Source organism: Atractosteus spatula, chromosome 22, assembly GCF_055471065.1.
Source record: "Atractosteus spatula isolate fAtrSpa1 chromosome 22, fAtrSpa1.hap1, whole genome shotgun sequence".
In the NCBI taxonomy this organism is placed as follows: Eukaryota; Metazoa; Chordata; class Actinopteri; order Semionotiformes; family Lepisosteidae; genus Atractosteus; species Atractosteus spatula.
This window is the reverse complement of record NC_142727.1, coordinates 1895644-1916231: the sequence shown is the minus strand read 5'-3', so window position 1 is coordinate 1916231 and position 20588 is coordinate 1895644. Positions and strand designations below refer to the sequence as shown.

The 20588-nt window shown below is 47.5% G+C and overlaps 3 protein-coding genes across 7 annotated transcripts in view; 2 read left to right on the top strand and 1 right to left on the bottom strand.

Moving 5' to 3' along the window:
- ptpn6 (protein tyrosine phosphatase non-receptor type 6) overlaps window positions 1-3387 on the top strand; it is a 31098-nt gene extending 27711 nt beyond the window's left edge. For all 4 annotated transcript variants that reach the window (XM_088939489.1, XM_088939491.1, XM_088939490.1 and 1 more), the window contains 3 exons: window positions 575-645; window positions 1612-1738; window positions 2458-3387. In XM_088939489.1, coding sequence (XP_088795615.1) covers window positions 575-645; window positions 1612-1714 — 174 coding nt within the window. In that variant the 3' untranslated portion in view covers window positions 1715-1738; window positions 2458-3387. The remainder of the gene's footprint in view (window positions 1-574; window positions 646-1611; window positions 1739-2457) is intronic.
- A 954-nt stretch (window positions 3388-4341) lies between these two features.
- Window positions 4342-9038, top strand: rbp5 (retinol binding protein 1a, cellular). Its single transcript, XM_088939629.1, has 5 exons — window positions 4342-5063; window positions 6186-6364; window positions 7424-7525; window positions 8615-8721; window positions 8966-9038. Exons 1-4 carry the CDS (start codon window positions 4991-4993, stop codon window positions 8666-8668), a joined length of 408 nt encoding a protein of 135 aa, XP_088795755.1. The 5' UTR covers window positions 4342-4990; the 3' UTR covers window positions 8669-8721; window positions 8966-9038.
- Window positions 9039-11517: 2479 nt separating this feature from the next.
- On the bottom strand, window positions 11518-20464 carry LOC148816483 (tumor necrosis factor receptor superfamily member 5). Of its 2 annotated transcripts, none has more exons than XM_088940129.1 (8): window positions 20199-20464; window positions 19120-19248; window positions 17791-17937; window positions 16827-16920; window positions 15997-16079; window positions 15703-15861; window positions 14766-14891; window positions 11518-12566 (listed from the first exon to the last, which is right to left on the bottom strand). In XM_088940129.1, exons 1-8 carry the CDS (start codon window positions 20257-20259, stop codon window positions 12364-12366), a joined length of 1002 nt encoding a protein of 333 aa, XP_088796255.1. In that variant the 5' UTR covers window positions 20260-20464; the 3' UTR covers window positions 11518-12363. The 2 variants fall into 2 exon arrangements, with proteins under 2 accessions (XP_088796255.1, XP_088796253.1); XM_088940127.1 differs by having other exon boundaries at window positions 15703-15819.
- Between the last annotated feature and the right edge of the window lie 124 nt (window positions 20465-20588).

Here is a 20588-nt window from a genome sequence, read left to right as displayed (position 1 = left end):
CATGAGCCCTCAGCAAAGAGCTTTGGGGAAAAGCCTCGTGGGAGTTGTAGTTTTAATTTTTAACAGCAGTCCAGTACCAGATAGCAGACGCATTCATCCTGCACCCCCCGAGATCTGAGAAATTTAACAGGAAGTGGTGAAGGTGGGTTCCCGAGTTTCAATTTCTTTTAAAATACAGAAATGCCCACTCTTTTAGTGAGTCGGGCGTAGTGTAGAAGAGGGATCTGTTCTAGAAACCAAAGCTGAAAGTACTGATGTGTCGCTTAGTGTGTGTTTAGCTCTACAGATGTACATATTCTGGGACATCACACTATGCCTGGGGCAATCAGTACAGAGTATGCACCTCCAATCCTTAACATGTGTCAAACATCCTTGACATAGACACTGATAAGGAACACAAGGCAGAAGGAGAGGAGTCTGTTTGGCCTGTCTGGTAGTTAGGAACTAACTGATCCTAGCATATCATCCAGGTGTTTCTTGTAGGAAGCCAGGGGTCTTGGCTGTGCCTTAAGACCAGTGATTGTGCTTGTTTTTGTTCATTCTCTCTTCTCGTTTTTTTTCTCCTGTTTTGCAGTCCGCCGAAACGGAATACGGCAACCTCTCCTTCCCAAACAAGCACACGAAGGCCAGCCGCAAAGTGTCCAAGTGAGAAGACTACATTTCCCATGAACCCGCACCCTGGCGGCACCTGTCCCAGGCTGTGCTGCTGCCTGCTGCCCTGACTCTCTGCCTTTGTAGTTGCAGTCTTAGCCAATAAGAAGAGTCAGCTATTGGCGAAAACACACTGGTTGTTGCTTGTAATATGATTATTATATAACAATGATGGCAGAAGAGGGAGAAAGAACGCCCTGGGGAATTGCAGGGAAAATCATTTTAAACTATAATATTCTCAGCAGCAGCATGGTGGCACAGTGGTTATCATTGCTGCCTCACAGCTCTGAGGCCCTTGGTTTAATTCCTGGGGTGCTGTCTGGGTGGAGTTTGCATGGTCTCCCGTGTTTGTCTGGGTTTCCTCTGGGGGCTCTGGTTTTCTCCCACAGTCCAAACACATACTGGATGGTTAATTAATTAATTGCCAGCAGCCATATCACCCTGCAGCTCACAACTGGCACTGGAGCTCAGCAAATGTGAGTCTGGCCAGTACCTGGGTGAGAGACCTCCTGGGAGAGGAGTTAGAGGGGCCAGTAGGGGGCGCTCAGCCTGCGGTCTGTGTGGGTCCTAATGCCCCAGTATAGTGACGGGGACACTATACTGTAAACAGGCGCTGTCCTTCTGATGAGACATAAAACCGAGGCCCTGACTCTGTGTGGTCATTAAAAATCCCAGGCCAAAAAGAGTAGGTGTGTTACCCCAGTGTCCTGGCCAAATGTCCCCCTTTACCAGTCATGGCCTCCTAATAACCCCCCTCTCTGAACTGGCTTCATCACTCTGCTCTCCTCCCCACTGAGAGCTGGTGTGTGGGGAGAGTGCTGGAGCATCATCCAGGTGGGGCGGCACATTACCTGTAAAGCGCTTTGAGTGGAGTGTCCAGAAGAGAGCTCTCATTATCATTACACTGATGACAATGATGTTGTTATTAGCAGTGAAATTCCCAATAATTATTCATTCCAGGAATAAAGAGGAGGTGTATGAGAACCTTGGAGGGAAGGGGAAGAAAGACGTGAAGAAACAGAAATCGGAAGAGAAGAAGAGTGGCTCTGTGCGCAAGAGATAAGAGAGGAAGAGTCGAGAGAGAGAGGTGAGACACACATTGACAGAGGGAAATAAACTACATTTCCCACAGTGCACTCGTTTCCTCCCACACTTCCTGTATTTTACAGGACTACACTTTTTCTATAGGCGTGGAGGTCTGATATGTTATTGAATTAAAAAAGAAAGGAATTTGGCTCTTTTAACAGCACAACAAACCGCTGCGGCCATAATGCTCAGCTGGCAGGGAAACCGGTGAGGTCAAAAGCCAGGCAGGGGGAGGCATCGTAGGAGCTGTGCTCTAATTTTCTTTAAAAGGAGCAAAGCAGACACCCACTGTGGAGCTACATTCCACAATGCTCTCAGGTGGCAACGTTTTCTGTCAGCACAGGGAGGGAACAACATTATGGGATATGTGTGTATCACTTCCAAGTACAAAAGCTCCCTTTTCTGGCAGAACATCATCTGTGTCTGTTTTTTTTTTAAGATATGATCACTTTATCGGCCGTATGCAGTTTCTTGCATTACGAATTTGTCTTTTCGTGTACCCCAGCACGCTCACCATGAGACACACAGACAGGGAGAGAAGCTGGGGGTCAGAGCGCAGGGTCAGCCATTTATACAGCGCCCCTGGAGCTCAGGGGCCCAACGGAGTAGGATTCCTCTGCCGGCCGCGGGATTTGAACCGGCAACCTTCCAGCCACGGGCACAGATCCTGAGCCACAGAGCCACCTCTCCGCCCATAAGCTTTTGTTCTGTCTCTTCCAGGACGTCTAGGAAGGAGCCCAGAAGCAGGAACGGGAAGAAAGTGGAGGAATGATGTTTCTTCGTAGTGTTAAGGAACAGCCGCGTCGGATTTCCGTTACGAATGCTTGTGAACAGTGTACTGCGAGTGAGCCGCCTGTAGTTTCCTCATGAAAGGGTTCTGGGAAAACAGCACCCCTTTTTGTCCTGTAGTAACCTGAGAACAGTACATAAATATCATTGGTAAATGATCTTGCAAAGGCTTCCTAGCAGTTTTTGAGTTAATTATGCCAAAGCGAGAGGGCTCTTTAAAAGACTGTATTTTGGTTACATTACAGCCTCTCCCTCATTCTCTGTTTCTCGTTTGGCCTCCATTATTTAATAGCGAGTGTTTTTTGAAATGTTACAAGAGTTGAATTTGAAAGATGACCATTGCCCTCTTTCACTGTGTAGTCTCGGAAGACACACAGCACTAGAGGAGCTGATCGTGGATAAAGAGAGGAGAGGCCTGAGAAATCAAGGGGATAGGAGATCACAGAGTAATAGGTGCACGCAATTGGATAGGAGACACAGTTCGAGCGAGGAGATCACAGAGAGCCCATCTGTAAACAACACGCAACAGCACAGGAGAAACAATGAGAGGAGATTGCAGGGGATTCCTCAGTAATAAACGCACACAATTAGACAGGAGACACATTGAGAGGAGATGACAGAGAAGCCCGCAGTAATAGACACATCATAAGACAGGAGACACAGTGAGAGAGAGAGAGGAGATCACAGAGAATCCCTCAGTAACAAACACTCTGAACAGGACAGGAGACCCAGCGTGAGGAGATCGCGGCTGATGGCGCAGGACACGTTCGCATTTAAACACCTTTTTGCTGTTTGTAGTTCGAATTAACTTTTGGAATACATACGTTTTTGTTAATAAAGAAAAGTGCTTATTTAACGGGACGCATGCCTCTGCTCAGTAGAATGTGTGCGCCGCGTAAGAGCGCCGTTTGGAAATGTCTGGGCTTGGACGTGGCTGCCGTTTGAGTGACTGTGGAGCAAAGAAGACATCGTCCGAGTAACTTGTGCGGGACGCCCAGCTCCTAGACAACCTCTTTAAATATTGGGAGCCCTCTTCACAGGACACTGAAAGCCAGGACTCCAGGACTGACCACCAGGAGTCACTAGAGTGTGTTGCACAGGGATTTGGGGGCACCTGCACATCAGACTACACTGTAGCAAAATTGCACTGTAAAACTTTGCTAAGGGAATAGAAAAGCAGGATATGCAATTAGCTGCTTTATTCAATGGAGGGGAGAGCAATGGGTACAAGGTGGGATAAACCCAGGACAAGACACCAGTCCATCACAGGACACACACATACATACAGACACAAACAGCAGGGCTAATTTTTGCAGAAGCCATTCAACCTCCCAGAATGTCATTGGACCGTGGGAGTAAACAGGAGCACCATGTGAAGCCGGGGAGAACATGCAAACTCCACACAGACAGCCCCTGGGGAATCAAACCCCAGGCCCCCAGCTCTGCCAGCCACTGGCTGAAATCCTTTGCACAATCACTGATGAGAATCGATCCACGTCGAGCCGCAGACCTTTCTTGGAAGGTTAAAGCATCGCAACACATATTTTAAGCATTTGCATTCATGTTCCTCTTCTTTGATGGAATCGGGACAGAAAACGCTTAAAAGAAGAAGGAAAACATATGTAATCTCTGGTATATCTGGAAAGCTTGTTTAAAATTGTTTTTCAAACGCAAAAGTGCTCTAATCCTTCAACTTGCCCCCCCCCTCCGCCCCCCAAACTCTCCCGCCCCCCACTGTCGTTTCTGGTATTCAGCCCGAGATGAATGAGGGCTGCTAGCCGAGCAGCTGAGTGACCCCGACTGTGAGGAGAGAGAGAGAAGGGCCAGAGCGAGCGAGCGAGGTGGATGAACTCTCTCCCCTTTCCCCTCCCCCGTGGAAATGGAGATAAAAGACTTGGTTCAAGAACTGAAAAGGAGGCGAGCGTAGCAGAGAGAGGGAGGGAGAGAGAGGAGAAAGTTGCTGTGGACCCGCAGATACAGGAAAAAAAGCCCTCGTCCATGAAACACAGAAACAGGACGGGGAGGAGAGGTTCAGCGAAGGGCAGGCGCACGCACCGAAAAGGAGAGAGTGTGCGCAAAGTTCAGGGGCTTTGTCTGTCGAAGAAACAGGGACGGACTGTTCCTGCAGAAGCAGCGAGGGGGAGAGATTAGCGAACTTCGCCTAAACAAAAAGAACAGAACACGGCCAGGGGTGGATATTCGCGGTCCTGCACAGGCACGTCTTTTTAAGGAGCTACCGGGACAAAAGAAAAGGAGCCTGACGGTGAGAGAAAGAGAGTCAGCGACGGTAGGAGAGTGAAAAAAAAATCCCATTCCAGTGCGGGAGGCAAGTTCTTTTTCCAGTTCTGTCCCAGGGGGAGCGATTGGAGCACGGACGCCGAACTACGGTCTCGGGAGAAGGAGGGGTTGACGCACGGGAGCAGACAGCCACAGCGCCCGCACCTATAGGTCCGAGACGAGCACGATGCCACCCAATCTGACTGGAGTTTACCAGCTGGTGTCGCAGGAGAACATGGACGAGTATCTGCAAGCGCTGGGTAAGACACTCCGCTTTAGTAACCAGCGAGCACAGCGAGACCTACCTGCACAGGGTTCTGCTGAAGTTAGTAATTTGATTAACCCGTTCTCTTGCCTGCGATGTATTGAGTTTGGATGAATCCAGGTTTTCAGACAATTTCCGAGTACCTGTTACCTGTGAAGGGCTTTGGGTGCAGTGTCCATAAGCGCTATATGAGTGTGAGGAATTATTATTATAGTATGATCTCTTTCTCTCAGTGTGGTGTGGAGCTCATGTACTGTCTCCGAGCGCAGTGTTCTCCCCCACTCTGTGTGATGTCAGTGTACTGCACTGTGTCCGGTCATTAGGTTTATCTCTGTTCCGGGATGTACTGTGGGGGGGGGGGGGGGTTGGTGTGTGTCTGTGGGTTTTCATTCCAAATCTGCTCTTAATGAGCTGGACCAGCTGGCTGACGTGGAAGAATTCAACAGCTTCTCCCAGCTCTGGTGCTGCTGCTTTAAAGAGACCTGGACAGCCCTGCTGCAGACACACTGACCCCTCCAGGAGCAGGACTGGACAGCCCTGCTGCAGACACACACTGACCCCTCCAGGACCAGGACTGGACAGCCCTGCTGCAGACACACACTGACCCCTCCAGGACCAGGACTGGACAGCCCTGCTGCAGACACACTGACCCCTCCAGGAGCAGGACTGGACAGCCCTGCTGCAGATACACACTGACTCCTCCAGGACCGGGACTGGACAGCCGTGCTGCAGACACACACTGACCCCTCCAGGACCGGGACTGGACAGCCGTGCTGCAGACACACACTGACCCCTCCAGGACCGGGACTGGACAGCCCTGCTGCAGACACACACTGACCCCTCCAGGACCAGGACTGGACAGCCCTGCTGCAGACACACTGACCCCTCCAGGACCAGGACTGTACAGCCCTGCTGCAGACACACTGACCCCTCCAGGACCAGAACTGGACAGCCCTGATGATGCAGGCACACACTGACCCCTCCAGGACCAGGACTGGACAGCCCTGCTAAAGACACACTGACCCCTCCAGGACAGGGACTGGACAGCCTTGAACTCCCTCCCTCTCTGATTGGTGGAGTGGGTCTGAGAGTGTCTCCTCTCCCCTTTCTGCGTTAGATATTAACTTCGCTCTTCGGAAGATCGTGTGCCTGCTGCGTCCGGACAAGGACATCGTCCAAGAGGGAGACCACATGGTCATCCGTACCCTCACCACCTTTCGGAACTTCATCATGGACTTCACGCTGGGCCAGGAGTTCACCGAGGACCTGGGCCCTGTGGACGGCAGGGTCTGTCAGGTCAGGGCCTGCAGCTAACTGAGCAGGGTGACCACTGGGTGTGTGGGTGTATGAGCATACTGACCGCCTGGACATTCACACTGCAGTGTGCGAGAAGGAGAGAGGGAGGAATCAGTAATAAAAACATACTGACCGGTCATCTTCTCTTCTGACAGTGTTAGAGGAGTCAGTACAGCTGCGCTGACTGGTCAGTCATCTTCCCTTCTCACATAGCAGTGTTAGAGGGGTCAGTACATGCACACTGACTGACCGATCATCTCCTCTTCTTACATAGCAGTGTAAGAGGGGTCAGTACAGCTGCACTGACTGAGCGGTCATCTCCTTTTCTCACATAGCAGTATTAGAGGGGTCAGTACAGTTGCACTGTCCAGAGAGTACAGACACTCAGACTTTGTTATGTTGTTGGTGTCATGAGAACTAGAGTGGTTAATGATCTGTTTACTGGCCAGTCAATCATTCACTGCATTAGTCTGCAAGCTGGTCAAAAGGACATTACGATCTTGTACATGGGGAGAGGCTGTGGAGGGGGCGTTCTCAGAGATGCATTGTGTCACATTTTGTCAGTATAGGATCTGCAAACCTTATGTAGGCAGACGTTACCATTTTGTTCAGTGAATGTGGTGTCACGTAACCCATTTCTTCATTTCTAAATGCTGGTTGCACAGACAATGAATAAAGGGGCTCTGTCCTGAAAAAAAAAGATCAAATCTGATGTTGCTGAATGTCATTTAGTGAGTTTGTAAGTTGCACTCCAACATCTTGGCATTGCTTCATAGTGAATTGCTGCGGAGAGCCCCTCTTGCTGAACAGTTAGTGTGTGGCCAAGAAGGTGCTTTGTATGGATGCCTTTAGAGGTGCATTATGGGAAAAGTAGTTTTATTTGGTTATTCTATTGTACCTACCTTTCTTATTTGAGTGCATGCACTACAGCCTCCAGAGCTCCCTGGGACACAAAACCAAACTTGTGTGCACTACGGGAAGTGTAGTTCTCCTCAAGGTTCCTCCTGATCATGCCTGGCAGCTAACTGGTCTTTCTCTCCCCCCTCACCCCCCCAATAGACGACTGTGCAGTGGGAGGGAGACAGACTGGTGTGTGTTCAGAAGGGAGAGAAGGAGAACAGAGGCTGGACCCACTGGCAGGAGGGAGACCTGTTGCATCTGGTGAGTGTGTTGTTCAATACTATTCCACATATTAGAAAGCGGTACAACATACAACTCATAACAAATAAAACAACACATATACAGGCATTTGTTATGAAACAATGTGTAATATTTAAGAAGGTATTGAAGTGCATGCACTTGTAGAGGGGGATCTATGCAATAGACATCATATCGATAAGATGTCTTTACTGCCATTGTTTGAAAGCGTGATGGCCTCTAGAACGATGCTATGTTTCCTTTTATTTGTCTTGCACTGTGGACAGCGAATATGTCTTCTTAAAGGCAAAACGCCAGCAGCCATATCACCCTGCAGCTCACAACTGGCAGGCCCACTGAAGCTCAGCAGGTGTGAGCCTGGCCAGTACCTGGAGGGGAGACCTCCTGGGAAAGCTAAGGTTGCTGCTGGAAGAGGTGTCAGTGGGGCCAGAAGGGGGCGCACACCCTGTGGTCTGTGTTGGTCCTAATGCCCCAGTATAGTGACGGGGACACTATACTGTAAAAAGGTGCTGTCCTTCAGATGAGATGTTAAACCGAGGTCCTGGCCAAATTTCCCTCTGATCTTTACCCATCATGGCCTCCTATTAATCCCCATCTCTGAACTGGCTTCATCACTCTGCTCTCCTCCCCACTGAGAGCTAGTGTGTGGGCAGAGTACTGGAGCATCATCCAGGTGGGGCTGCACACTGGTGGTGGTGGAGGGGATCCCCATGACGTGTGAAGCGCTTTGAGTGGAGAGTCCAGAAAAGCGCTATATAAATGTAAGGCACTAATTTATTTAAAGTTCAAAAGCCTTATGAAGGATATGGATCTTCACTGACGGTACAGATCGTCCTCAGGGTCTGCTGGGGTCTTAAAGACTCGCCAATGACTTGAGAGTTGAGATTTCCAACACTTTGAAGGCATTTTTTGTCTTTTTGCCTGAGTGAAGTGAACCAGTTCAAATACTTTTCGATGAAAGAGCTGTACAATGTTGATGGAATTCTCTTTTGGACTCAAGAGGAACTCAGCTTTCTCAAACCATAGAAGCGCTGCTGGAATTTCTTCTCAATGTTTTAATCTTCATCAACCTTCGTCTGCCTCTCTCTGCAGGAGATGCGAGTACAGGGAGTGGTTGCTAAGCAAGTCTTCAAGAAAGTCAAATAACAGCCGGACCTCTGCGGCACCATGAGTTCTGGTACAGCCAGATCCAATCCAAGGTAGTCTAGTGATATCAAAGAAAAGATTAACTGTTCCTTGTAGTTCTATTTAATCAGTTGTTATAATGCAAAAAGCACTAATGTCTCTGTTAATTCAGTAGTCTAACATTAGTGATGTTTACAATACATCTGTCTCTTTTACTTTTTTGTTGTCAAAGGGACTTATTGTATAATTAAAGATGCTAGGGTTTTTATCATTTTAAATGATAAGATGTTATAATACATTTCATTCATTTTGGTCCAGGCACTCCGGGAGCCTGCTGTAGTACCCACCTTTAGCCACAAGATGGAGACATAATAAAAATGAATGTGGATCCTGGATTTGTGACGGTGTGCTTCATGAACGCAGGCGCCTTCGGTGCGGTACAGCCGTGATTTCTTCTGGCATTAGTGCGTCTCAAAACATCAGTCGCACACAATAAATGGAGTAAACATGCTTCTGTTTATAAAACAGTATTGTAAAGGTGGATGCAGGTAATAGAAACATGAACTCCAGATATAAAATGGGAAATATTAAGCTTGTAGAGGTTACCAAAGCAAAATACTCCAGTGTTTGTGTTGCGAGTGACACGGTGGCACAGTGGTCAGCTTTGCTGCCTTGCAATGCTGGGTTCAGTTACTGGGGTGCTGTCTGTGGGGAGTTTGCATGTTCTCCCCAGGTTAGTGTGGGTTTAATGCAGGAGCTCTGGTTTACCTTCCACAGTCCAAAGACATGCTGGGAGGTTAATTGGCTTCTGGGAAAACTGGTGTGTGGGTTAGTGTCTGTGTGTGCCCTGTGACAGACTGGCGTCCCGCCCAGGGCGTATCCTGCTTTGTGCCAATGGCTTGCTGGGATAGGGTGGGCTCTGGCTCCCCTGTGACCCTGTATTGGATAAAATAGGTTGTGCGGCAGACATTTCATTTCACTGCAGAAATGTTCCAGCGTGGTCTGCATGCAGAGTTAACAAGTAAGTGGTATTTGTCAGAAAGATCCTCTTGAAGTAGAGAGCAATATTTCTATTGGATTATAAGAGATGTATTCACCAGCCTGCTTATTTACAGTGTAATAGGGACATATCACCTCACCAGAAGCTTTGTTGCCTCGTTCTGAATTACAGAACATGGCACTCTGCCAATTTTGTCTGCTTTACAGGTTTTACAAGTTACTTTTTACTTAATTGTGGTTTGAAATGCACTCTTCGATGCAGATTCTTTCTCACCCTGAAATATAAAAATACCATTGAAGTTCCCCTTTGAATTGATAAATCTGTATCTGCATTCTGAGGGGAGTAACTGGAATTCATGAAACAAAGGGTCTTCTGGAATGGACCAAGCTTTATGGAAGACTCATAACCGATAGATGTAAGATATAGCCGAAAACATCAGCACCAGTGACTTTCTGACATACAGTCGTTTCACAAGACTCCCCAGTCTGTTCTTAGTCCTCAGATTCAAATTCCCAAACCAGCCCATCAGGGTAATAAGGCAGAGTCAATAAAAGATGATCAGCAACGAAATATCAACCTTAAAATGTTCTCGCTTCCTTAAAAATAGACACCATTTATTTTTCCCATTGTATTGAAGGGGCATCGATGTCAAAAAGTCTAAAAATAGCAAGAATGCAGAACTGGCCTGGGATGTCTGTGAATCTCGCAGAGAAAACAGCCCAGGTTCCTCCATAAAGGTGATCAGCAGCGTTCACTCACATGGGGATGTGAAACCTGGCGAGCCAACACAGAAATGATACAGAAAGGTGGAACCGAATGGGTCTGGGCTGGTGCTTTCGACAGGGGATTGAAGAAATGCTCCAGGGTGTCCCCAGAAACACAGGCGCTTTCCCCCACAAATCGGGGACCAGTTCTGGCTGGGTCTGTGTGACTGGGCCCTGTTGCTGACCAGTTGTCTTGGTTCCTGATACGAAAATAATACTACAGAGGCTCAGAGGTCCTCCTTGGACAACCAGGGGCAGTCTGTAGTCACTGCAGCCAGGAACTGCAGCTATGTTACAAATTTGCTTTTTTTTTCCAAAGAGGTTTTTTTTGGTTTATAAAAACCCCCCAGCAGGAACACCAAAGTCCTTCTTAAGTGTAACTAGAGTCTACGTTCGCTCCGAAACAAAACAACTCTGTAGGAGTAAGGGACCGCCCAGAGCATAACTGGGCTGCTGGCCGGCGTTTTCTTTCAGAAGTCCCTCAAAGTCATTCTGCTGCTGAACATATTCGTTTCAGAGGTTCCCCAAAGGCAAGCCGCTCCTTTCCAGACAATGATACAAAAAGATCCGCCCTTCCTCCCACAGAAATGCTCACATAAGGTATCGGCTGTATTTTCCTAAGACAAATATTGTGGACGCTTATACAGTAGTGTGATTTAGGGGTAAATGGTTAGGCACCAGCCGGTTTCAAATTGATGGGGAGCCCATCTCCCCTCCAGACCACAAGAGGGCGCTGCAGAAGCTGGTCGGCTGATGACTGCAGCCTGGGCTATAATGTTAGCCTTGCGGTTGAATGTGGTTTTGGCCTGTAGTGTAGGTGGGATGCACAGGAGCTGCTGCTTTCAAAAACAAACCCAACAATCCTGTTTGCAGCTACTTGCTCAGTTTTTTTTTTGTTAATAGCTTGCAGTCGTACCGGGCAGCACGGATGTTCTGAAACGGGTAAGTGCACAGCTTCCTTTTGATTTGAAAACAAACCAGCTGCCTCAGCCTGTTAGCAGAATGGGACTGAAGCTGGCAACATGGCGACTCAGCTGGGGACCACTAAGGGCCCCCAGCTCCGACGCACACCTTGAGCCTGAACAGGCCCCACGCATCACTGCTTGTTTCGGTTATTATCGTTTATTGATTTTTGTTTTCAGAATTCCCGCTCCCAAACAATTGTTTTTGTCAATGTATATACATAGAAAAACCAAGTCCAAGTCCATCACATGGTACACAGTTCTTATAGAACAAATCTGAACCCAAATGTACAAAAATAGATTATAATAAATAATTCTACAGCATTTAAAATATATACAAACTTTAAAAGAGACAAAACTGAATAATCAGATACGTCGATTAATTCAAAATTCACAGCTCTTCTGATGTAGCAGTTGGCTCCCATATATTTTTTTTTCAAATGCGCTAGGTTGTCCCTTGGCTTCATTCCGATGCTCGATGATGCACTGGGATTTTAGTGGGATTAGCGAGTGATTCATCACTGCAAAGCGTTTGTGGTCCAAATGGATTTGGCAGCATTTGAAGGTGGGGGGGGGGAAGAAATATCCTTTACTTTCATTCCGAGAAGCGGGACGTTGTCTGGAAACGCGCGTGCAGTTCGCAAGCTTCTCACGCAGACGTGCAGTTTGTAGGGTGACGCTGGTGCTGCCTTTCAAATAAAAATTGCTTTTTAAAAATGTGCTTAAAAAGAGTGAGTACCATGCATAACTTAATGCATGCCATATACACAAAGAGATTCTCTCATGTACTTATCAATGTACTTGCACAGATATACATAAAATGCATTCATGTATCTGTTAGCAGTCTTCTGTTCTAATGGTAATGAACTAGAACTATTGGTCTTAAACAGTCAGGGAAAGGGAGACGGCCGAGACATGTGCTGACCCTTTCTGGGGACTGTAGCTGCCCAAACGCAGTATCAGTGCACAGAGCAGAATTATCAGTGTCCTTCAGTACAAATCAGTCCATTCATCTTCCTGGGGCTCTGAGTAGTACATGGGTACACTGAAGCCATTTCCTGTCCCAGTGCCCTTGATGGCTGCTCGGTCAAACCTCTCAGTGGCCGTCAGTGTTGGCAGCATCACGCCATCCTCTTCAATGTCAAAGATCACGGAGGGGTCGCATGTCTCACTTGGTATGCCAGGACAGAGACCTGCAATATCACGAGGGCAATGAGGCTGATGGTTTTCATATGAAAAGGGAAAAATCGTATAAGTTAATATAATCTAGTGGTTACCGATGCTACATTGTAGCCCTGGTGCCATTCCTGGGCTGCTGTCTGTGTGGAGTTTGCATGTTCTCCCCAATATTTGTGTGAGTTTTCTTCCCACAGTCCAAAGACATGAGGTAAATTGGCTTCTGGGAAAATTGCCCCTGGTGTGAGTGTGTCAGTGTGTATCTACCTTGTCATGGACTGGTGTCCTATCCAGGGTGTGTCCTGCCTTGTACTTGTTGCAGGCACCAGTTCCCCCCCATGACCCAGTTTTGGAGAAAGTGGTTAGAAAATGGATAGATAGAAAACCTGAAGGAAATTCACGGAAACCTGGGGAGAACATGCAAACCCCATGCAGACACCACCCCAGGAATGGAACCCAGGGTCCCAGCACTGTGAGGCAGCAATCTCAACCACTGAGCCACCATGCAGCCCTCTAGGATGACAAAATCGCCTGCGTGCACCAAGCTGTGGGCGAGAGGATCTGTGAGAACTGATCATTGTCAGTGTCTCTGTCAGTGGTGTCAGTGCTGACTTCCGCAATGTACTGGAGAGAGATGCATTCCTTTGTCCCACAGATATCAAAAAGCAATGGATCTGCCAATCCCGATGCGAAATCAATCAAGAGTCACTCATCCGTTCCTCTACTTGCTCAGGACTAGAGAGTAATTGATGAACGGGCCAGGAAACCTCTCGCCTATCCTAGCTAGTAAGTGAGACCTCCGTGCAACAACATCAAAAACCAGAACTGCACAGAGCCGGCATCGGAACCCTTCATGATCACGGCCTTCACCCTTCTTATTCCCAATACATGCTTTAGTAAGTGCTCAGTAACTCAAAAGACTGCACAACAGTGTGTTCCTGTGGATCTGACATGCTGTGGCTTTTCTTTTCCTGTGCCTTTTGATGTAGTCAGTGTGTAAAATTGCGCATGACTGACGAGTATGAAACAACCTAGAACAGAGCAACCGCCTGATCAACCCAACAGAGCTCTTTCACTGCAAGATGTGCAATTTCACCTTGAGGGAACGGCACTGCGCCGAGGGAGTGGGGACTGTGGTGAAATGTGTAACGGCAGTAGTAGTGTTCTAAGAAAAAGAGCCTCCTTACACTGGAAACCCACAGTGGGGGACCTGTAGCTCACACGAGTACTAGTAACAGCACCCTCAGTACTGATGAAACTAGAATTCTGTAATGGCAGTAGCCAAGGGGATTTTGGTGGAGTACAAGTGTTAGGGATGGATGAGCAGGTTACTGGGTAGCAGGGGAACTATGAGAGGTAACTAGGTGGGATGTTCAAGATTATATAGAGGGTATATATGTAGATAATAGCATGTTGGTAGTACTTTAGGGTGTATTGGGATAGTTTTAAGAGTTTTGAGGGTAGTAGAGGGGGTATTAAGGACAGATAAGGAGGATACTAAGAGTATAAGGTGTAATAGCAACAACTAAATCAGCCTGCAACTCACAACTGGCCAATAACCTGCTCATTTATCCTTAATACCTGTACTACACCAAAATCCCCTTGGCTACTGCCAGTAGCAAAGTCAAATTTCATTAGTATTGAAGGTCAGTAGGTGTGAGCCTGGCCAGTACCTAGATGGGAGACCTCCTGGGAAAAAATGAAGTCGTTGCTAGAAGTGGTCTTAGTGGGGCCAGTAGGGGGCGCTCATGCTGCAGTCTGTGTGGCTCCTAATACCCCAGTATAGTGATGGGGACACTATACTGTAAAAAAGCCATTGTCCTTTGGATGAGATGTAAAACCAAAGTTCTGACACTTGGTGGTCATCAAAAGTCCCAGAGCGTTTCTCAAAAAGAGCTTACCTCAGTGTGCTGACCAAATTTCCCCCTGGCCTTTACCAGTCATGTCCTCCTAATAACCCCCCTCTCTGAACTGGCTTCATCACTCTGCTCTCCTCCCCACTGAGAGCTGGTGTGTGGGGAGAGTACTGACGCACTTTGGCTGCCGTCACATCAAGGATGATGATGATGATGATGATGATGATTATGGTTATTATTAATAATAATTGAGGAAAGGAGAGGGGGAATGTTAAGGGTAGCCGAGGTGAGGAGGTTATTATGGGTAATAGCGTGTAACCGTGAAGGGTTATGGAAGAGACTGAAGGTTGCGGTTTTTACCTCTAAGTTCAGGTTCGCAGATCAGTGTCTTGGGGCTGTCGGGAGAGAGGACTGGAAGCTTCTGATCGGACAGTGGGATGACAGGAGGGATGATGAGCTTGACTTCAGGGTCCGCAGACTTGGCCACTGAAAGGGACGTATGAGCCAGTGAGAGCAACAGCAGCCAAGGAGGAGAGATAGTGGAGCACACAGAGGAGATGGAGAGACACGCAGGCGGAAAAGGCAGCCAGATGAACAGACACAAGTAAAAGACAAAGACGGGCAGTTTAGACCAGACAGGGCATTCTGACAAATGGATCCATACAGCAGTATGATCCCAAACCTTGTCCTGGAGAAAGGTGGTTTTTGTCCCTCCTGAGGTTTTAATCACTCAATCACAGATTAATAAAAGTTATTTTCCTATTTGGGCTATACCTGTAAATCTACTCTGAGCTCTGAATAGATCAAGGGGGGATTTGTAATTTGTATCAGCCCAATACCCATTTCTGAGTTTCAGATTTACACTCATTGAGGGGTACTGTCTGTAATGTAACCAATTGTAGGAGAAAGACATGGCTCATTATGCTCCTTGTGGATGCGTTGGATGCAGTGTCTATGGGCGTGTCGGACGCAGTGGCACTCCCATTGTGGGTGTGTCGGATGCAGTGGCACTCCCACCTGTAACTGTTCATCACCGATCGACCATCTAGCACTTTTTGGTATTTTTGGATTGACCAAAGAAACGTGTTAGATAAAAGTTTAAGTCAGCAAGCAGAACAATGAAGTCGTCAGTTAGCACTATAGATGTAGAGCTCAGCTGGGATGAAAACCAGCAGAGACAGTGCTCCTCCAGGACCAGGATTGGGTACGACTGGAATAAAGGGATGTCAGTCGAGAACAGAGGAGCCAGTGTGAACCAACAACATGGAGAGTTACCTAGACAGCCAGACAGACCCACCTGTGAAGATTGTTTGCCGTTTGTTCCTCCAGGAGCGAAAACCCAGGAAGATGAAGAAAACCACAACGAACAAAGTAAATCCAGCCCACAGGCTTGCAGGTAATAGCCAACCACTGCCTGAGACAGTGCAGAGAGGGTTAATACAGGAGATCTGACTGACTACAAGAAAAGAGAACATCTGCCCTAAGAGATACTAATGAGAACATGTTCTCCAACGAGAGTCACACCAGCTTAAACAATCCAAATGACTTCAGCAAGTAGAGAGAGGAAGTAACAATGAAAAAGGTTTCTTACTGTTGGGGCATTGGTATGGACCACAGATGGAATCTGAAATGTTGGTTCCTGCTGTTTTCAAAACTTTCCCCAGAGTGGTGCAACTGTTACATAGAATGAGAAGTTAATGTAAATGCTGGAGGTGTGCGGAAGAAAGGTCGATTGAAACAGACGACTGTATGTGAATTTAAGATGGGAATTCTGATTGATTTATCTTGTTGTATCTCCGGTTTCCAATTGTCAGTCAAATCAATGATAGTTGTGGCCCTTGTGCAAGCGTGGGAGCCATGAGGACAGACCACACCCTCCTCTGAATCATGTGCTGGTTAGAGCCATCTGCCCTTTTCCCCAGTGCAAGTCTCGGAGTGCCCACGAGGAAAACGGACTTGACTGGAAGAGCACGGGGTTTGCCACTGGCCTCACTGTCATATAAAGTCCTAGGATCCACTGCTAGATATCAAGCTAGGAATAACCTACTGACCTAATTTCACCCTCACTGTGCCAGTGGTGTTTGACTATTATCTATTATCTATGATCTATTATCTATTATCTGGCTGACCGCACTGCTCACACATGAACTAGAGACATTTGAACTATTGGACCTCACCAGTATTACAAACAAGGTACAGGTCCTTAACTCTTTATCCATTTCAGAACAACAAACCCTAATATATATCCTACACTTAGCAGAGAGAGTTCCATATACTGTAGATCCCAGCGTAGACCCCAGAGGCACACCTGACACTAGAGACATGCCTAACAGAGAGAGATCAATGCACAGGGGCCTATATGAAGATTAACGTCGGGTTTGTAGAGAGAGGCAGACCGGCTGCAGACGGACAGATGCTCACTTGGTGTGCTGAAGGCAGGGGGTGTGTGAGTCAGTCACGTTGTTATAGGTTCCGGGAGGACAGGAGTCACAGAGGGTATTGTTTCTGGGGGTGGCTACAATTACCGCGGTGAGAATAAAAAGAGGAAGAATAAGAAAAAAGGCTGCTTGCATCACTAGAGCACGTCTTCACTCCCTTTGGTTTTTACTCCTCGCAAGAACAGCAATGATAATGAGTTCATGCCAAAGAGCTCTCCATCAGCCATGTAAATCCTTTTTCCAGTGATAAGAAATGCATTCAGATCTAGTGTAGGAGCTCTATTTTACAGTAAACATATTGCGTTGACCCAAATATAAAATCTTGTGCTATTTTAATTCCTAAAGAGCCATGATTAAAAATATGCAACAGCCCAGAGCCCCTCTGAGCAAATGCTTTCTCAAGTGCAGGATTACATTCAGTGACGCACGAGGAGAAATAAGCACTGACGTGCTATTGGGGCTGTCAGTGATGTCTAATTCAATGAACATACAAGTTGTTCATGATGACTGGAGATGTTCTGTGTTACAAGTATGGTAATGTCATCAAATTATTCAAGCATATTGTAGTCTACTTTTTCTTAGCAAGTTTTTGATGTTGCTTTCTGGTCTAGATTATCTGCCGTTATTGCTTCGCAAAGAAAAAAGAATCGGATATCATCTGCGTTGCTGTGGTTAACCCAGGATCAGGGCAGGTTCACACAGTAGGCGAGGAACTGGATAGTTTTCATCTAAATATCTAAACTATGCAGTTTGTTCAGGCATTCCTCTTGGCACAATCAAGGAGTCCGATTTTTGTTCCATTGCATCAGTCTATGAAAATAGAGCAACGTGCATGCATCGTAACCTTCATTTTTTAAAATAAAGCCTTTATTTGGGTCAATATAGTAATTCTGTTTTCCATGCGGTCATATGTGCACGTACACTATACGTGCAGATTGTAGTCTCACCTGGTATCCTAGCCCCCTCTCCAGGTTTACAGATCGTCCAAGGCAGACAGTGTCCACAGCTGGTGTCTTCACAGTAATACCCTGGCACGCACTCGCACTGCGTGTTTTTGTCTGCTGAACACTTGGATACTGTGATCTGGTGACTGTCTGAGAGAGGAGGTAGGTTAAAATAGATATGGTGTCTGCCTAGAGGTTTGTACAGTAGACACATTCAACCTGTTCCAACCTGAGCATGAGGTGAGCCCATATAAAGAGTGTTGAAGTCGGCAGCCCAGGGTAACACAAAGGTATTAAGGAAGGGATGGGAGGAATTCATGCAGAGTATTTGACCCATTTCATCTTACACTACAGTAATGATGAACTGTATGAGAGGACACCAGGAGGCTAGATCAGGGTTCCACATCGCTTGTGCTGGATGGTGTTTGGTAAATGTCGCCAATTTTATTGTGATCCTATAAAATAGGGGATTCGTATAATCAAGCAATTTAGAAGTCATTTAATACTAAAATATAAATACTCTTCAGTCCTCAAGGACAAGATTTCTATTAATTGAATAGATTTCTTGCTTGGAATGAGATGACGTGTAAGACGAATCGAATTGAAGCTTTAAGACAGGGTCCAAGACCCCTGGAGTCACTGGACCGGGGTTACAGACCCCTGGAGTCACTGGACCGGGGCTCTTTGAGACCGGGGTTACAGACCCCTGGAGTCACTGGACCGGGGTTACAGACCCCTGGAGTCACTGGACTGGGGCTCTTTGAGACCGGGGTTACAGACCCCTGGAGTCACTGGAGCGGGGCTCTTTGAGACCGGGGTTACAGACCCCTGGAGTCAGTGGACCGGGGCTCTTTGAGACCGGGGTTACAGACCCCTGGAGTCACTGGACCGGGGCTCTTTGAGACCGGGGTTACAGACCCCTGGAGTCACTGGAGCGGGGTTACAGACCCCTGGAGTCACTGGACTGGGGCTCTTTGAGACCGGGGTTACAGACCCCTGGAGTCACTGGACCGGGGCTCTTTGAGACCGGGGTTACAGACCCCTGGAGTCACTGGAGCGGGGTTACAGACCCCTGGAGTCAGTGGACCGGGGCTCTTTGAGACCGGGGTTACAGACCCCTGGAGTCACTGGACCGGGGCTCTTTGAGACCGGGGTTACAGACCCCTGGAGTCACTGGAGCGGGGCTCTTTGAGACCGGGGTTACAGACCCCTGTAGCACTTGGACTGGGCTCCAGACAGCATGGATGGAGAGGAGATAAATGGAGAGAATGAAATGAGGCAACAGATGATCCAGGGAAAGGAGGGAGGTGATGTAGGGATGTGGTCACTCACTTGTATCGCAGTGTTTGCAATTGATGCATTTATACAGGTAGTTCTCATTATCCATGTACGTCCCTTTCTGACACGGGATGCAGTGTGTCAGAGAGATAGAGTCCACACACGACCCATTGACATGCTGTCCTGAGAGAGGAGGAGACGGGAGAGTGTTCACACTGAGTGCGCACTACAGTACGTCAATACAGATCTGAGAGATAAGCAGGAAGAAGTGTGTTGATACTGACAGACCGACTGAGAGAGCACTACAGAAAGTCAACACAGATCTGAGAGATGAGCAGGCAGGAGAGTGTTCATACTGAATGAACACTATAGTACGTCAATACAGATCTGAGAGATGTACCTAGAGTAAACTGTAAATACTGACACACCAGCTGAGAGAGCACTACAGCAAGAGCTGAGAGAGAAACAGAACACCACTCTAGCAAACTGTAAACTACTGACACCAGCTGAGAGAGCACTACAGCAAGAGCTGAGAGAGGGACAGACGGCAAACTGTAAATACTAACACACCAGCTAAGAGAGCACTACAGCCAGAGCTGAGAGAGAAACAGAACACCACTCTAGCAAACTGTAAACTACTGACACCAGCTGAGAGAGCACTACAGCAAGAGCTGAGAGAGGGACAGACAGCAAACTGTAAATACTAACACACCAGCTAAGAGAGCACTACAGCCAGAGCTGAGAGAGAAACAGAACACCACTCTAGCAAACTGTAAACTACTGACACCAGCTGAGAGAGCACTACAGCAAGAGCTGAGAGAGGGACAGACAGCAAACTGTAAATACTGACACACCAGCTGAGAGAGCACTACAGCCAGAGCTGAGAGAGGGACAGACAGCAAACTATAAACTACTGACACCAGCTGAGAGAGCACTACAGCAAGAACTGAGAGAGAAACAGAACAGCAGAGTTTTAATTCTGACACGCCAGTATTAAACTGAGTCAGCACTACGATAAGTCAACACACATCTGAGAAGGGACTGAAGTAGGGGAGGCTGCAGACCGACTGGATGCTACATTTTAAAAGTGAGCTGAGCAAGAATATTAACACGATAGGACAATATAGACCCACCTTTAGGACACATTTTGCAGCATTTCTCCTTGTCTTTATATTCTCCCACTGGGCAAGTCATCTCGGAGGAGTCTGAATGATGTCGTCCCTTCTTCCTCCCTCTGTGTCTGAAACGTGATCTCTCTCTTTCTCTCCTCTGCTCGCCCGTGTTTCGCTCCTCTCCACCGTAGTTACAGTAGGTCTGCCTTTGTGTTAACACTGTCCACCTACGTCTGGCCTCTCTCTCCCCGACCCCACACCTCACTATTTCTGAGCACACAGCGGAAAACCCCTCCTCCCTCTTCCTCTCCTCCCCCTTCCCCGTCTCCCTCCCCTGTGCTCTCACTTCCTCTGAACTTTAAAGTAAAGCTCTCTTTTGTGGTTTCCTGTCTTTAGCGTATCTGAAGTGAC

Excerpts from the sequence above, each read along its gene's own strand:
- LOC148816483 (XM_088940129.1), bottom strand. The coding sequence starts at position 20,259 with ATGACTTGCCCAGTGGGAGAATATAAAGACAAGGAGAAATGCTGCAAA. Across the intron at positions 17,938-19,119 it reads TTGCAAACACTGCGATACAA|ACAGTCACCAGATCACAGTA; the intron begins GTGAGTGACCAC and ends CTCCTCTCTCAG. Across the intron at positions 12,567-14,765 it reads CTGCGAACCTGAACTTAGAG|GTCTCTGTCCTGGCATACCA; the intron begins GTAAAAACCGCA and ends GTGATATTGCAG.
- rbp5 (XM_088939629.1), top strand. The coding sequence starts at position 4,991 with ATGCCACCCAATCTGACTGGAGTTTACCAGCTGGTGTCGCAGGAGAAC. Across the intron at positions 5,064-6,185 it reads CGAGTATCTGCAAGCGCTGG|ATATTAACTTCGCTCTTCGG; the intron begins GTAAGACACTCC and ends TTTCTGCGTTAG. Across the intron at positions 7,526-8,614 it reads AGGGAGACCTGTTGCATCTG|GAGATGCGAGTACAGGGAGT; the intron begins GTGAGTGTGTTG and ends CTCTCTCTGCAG.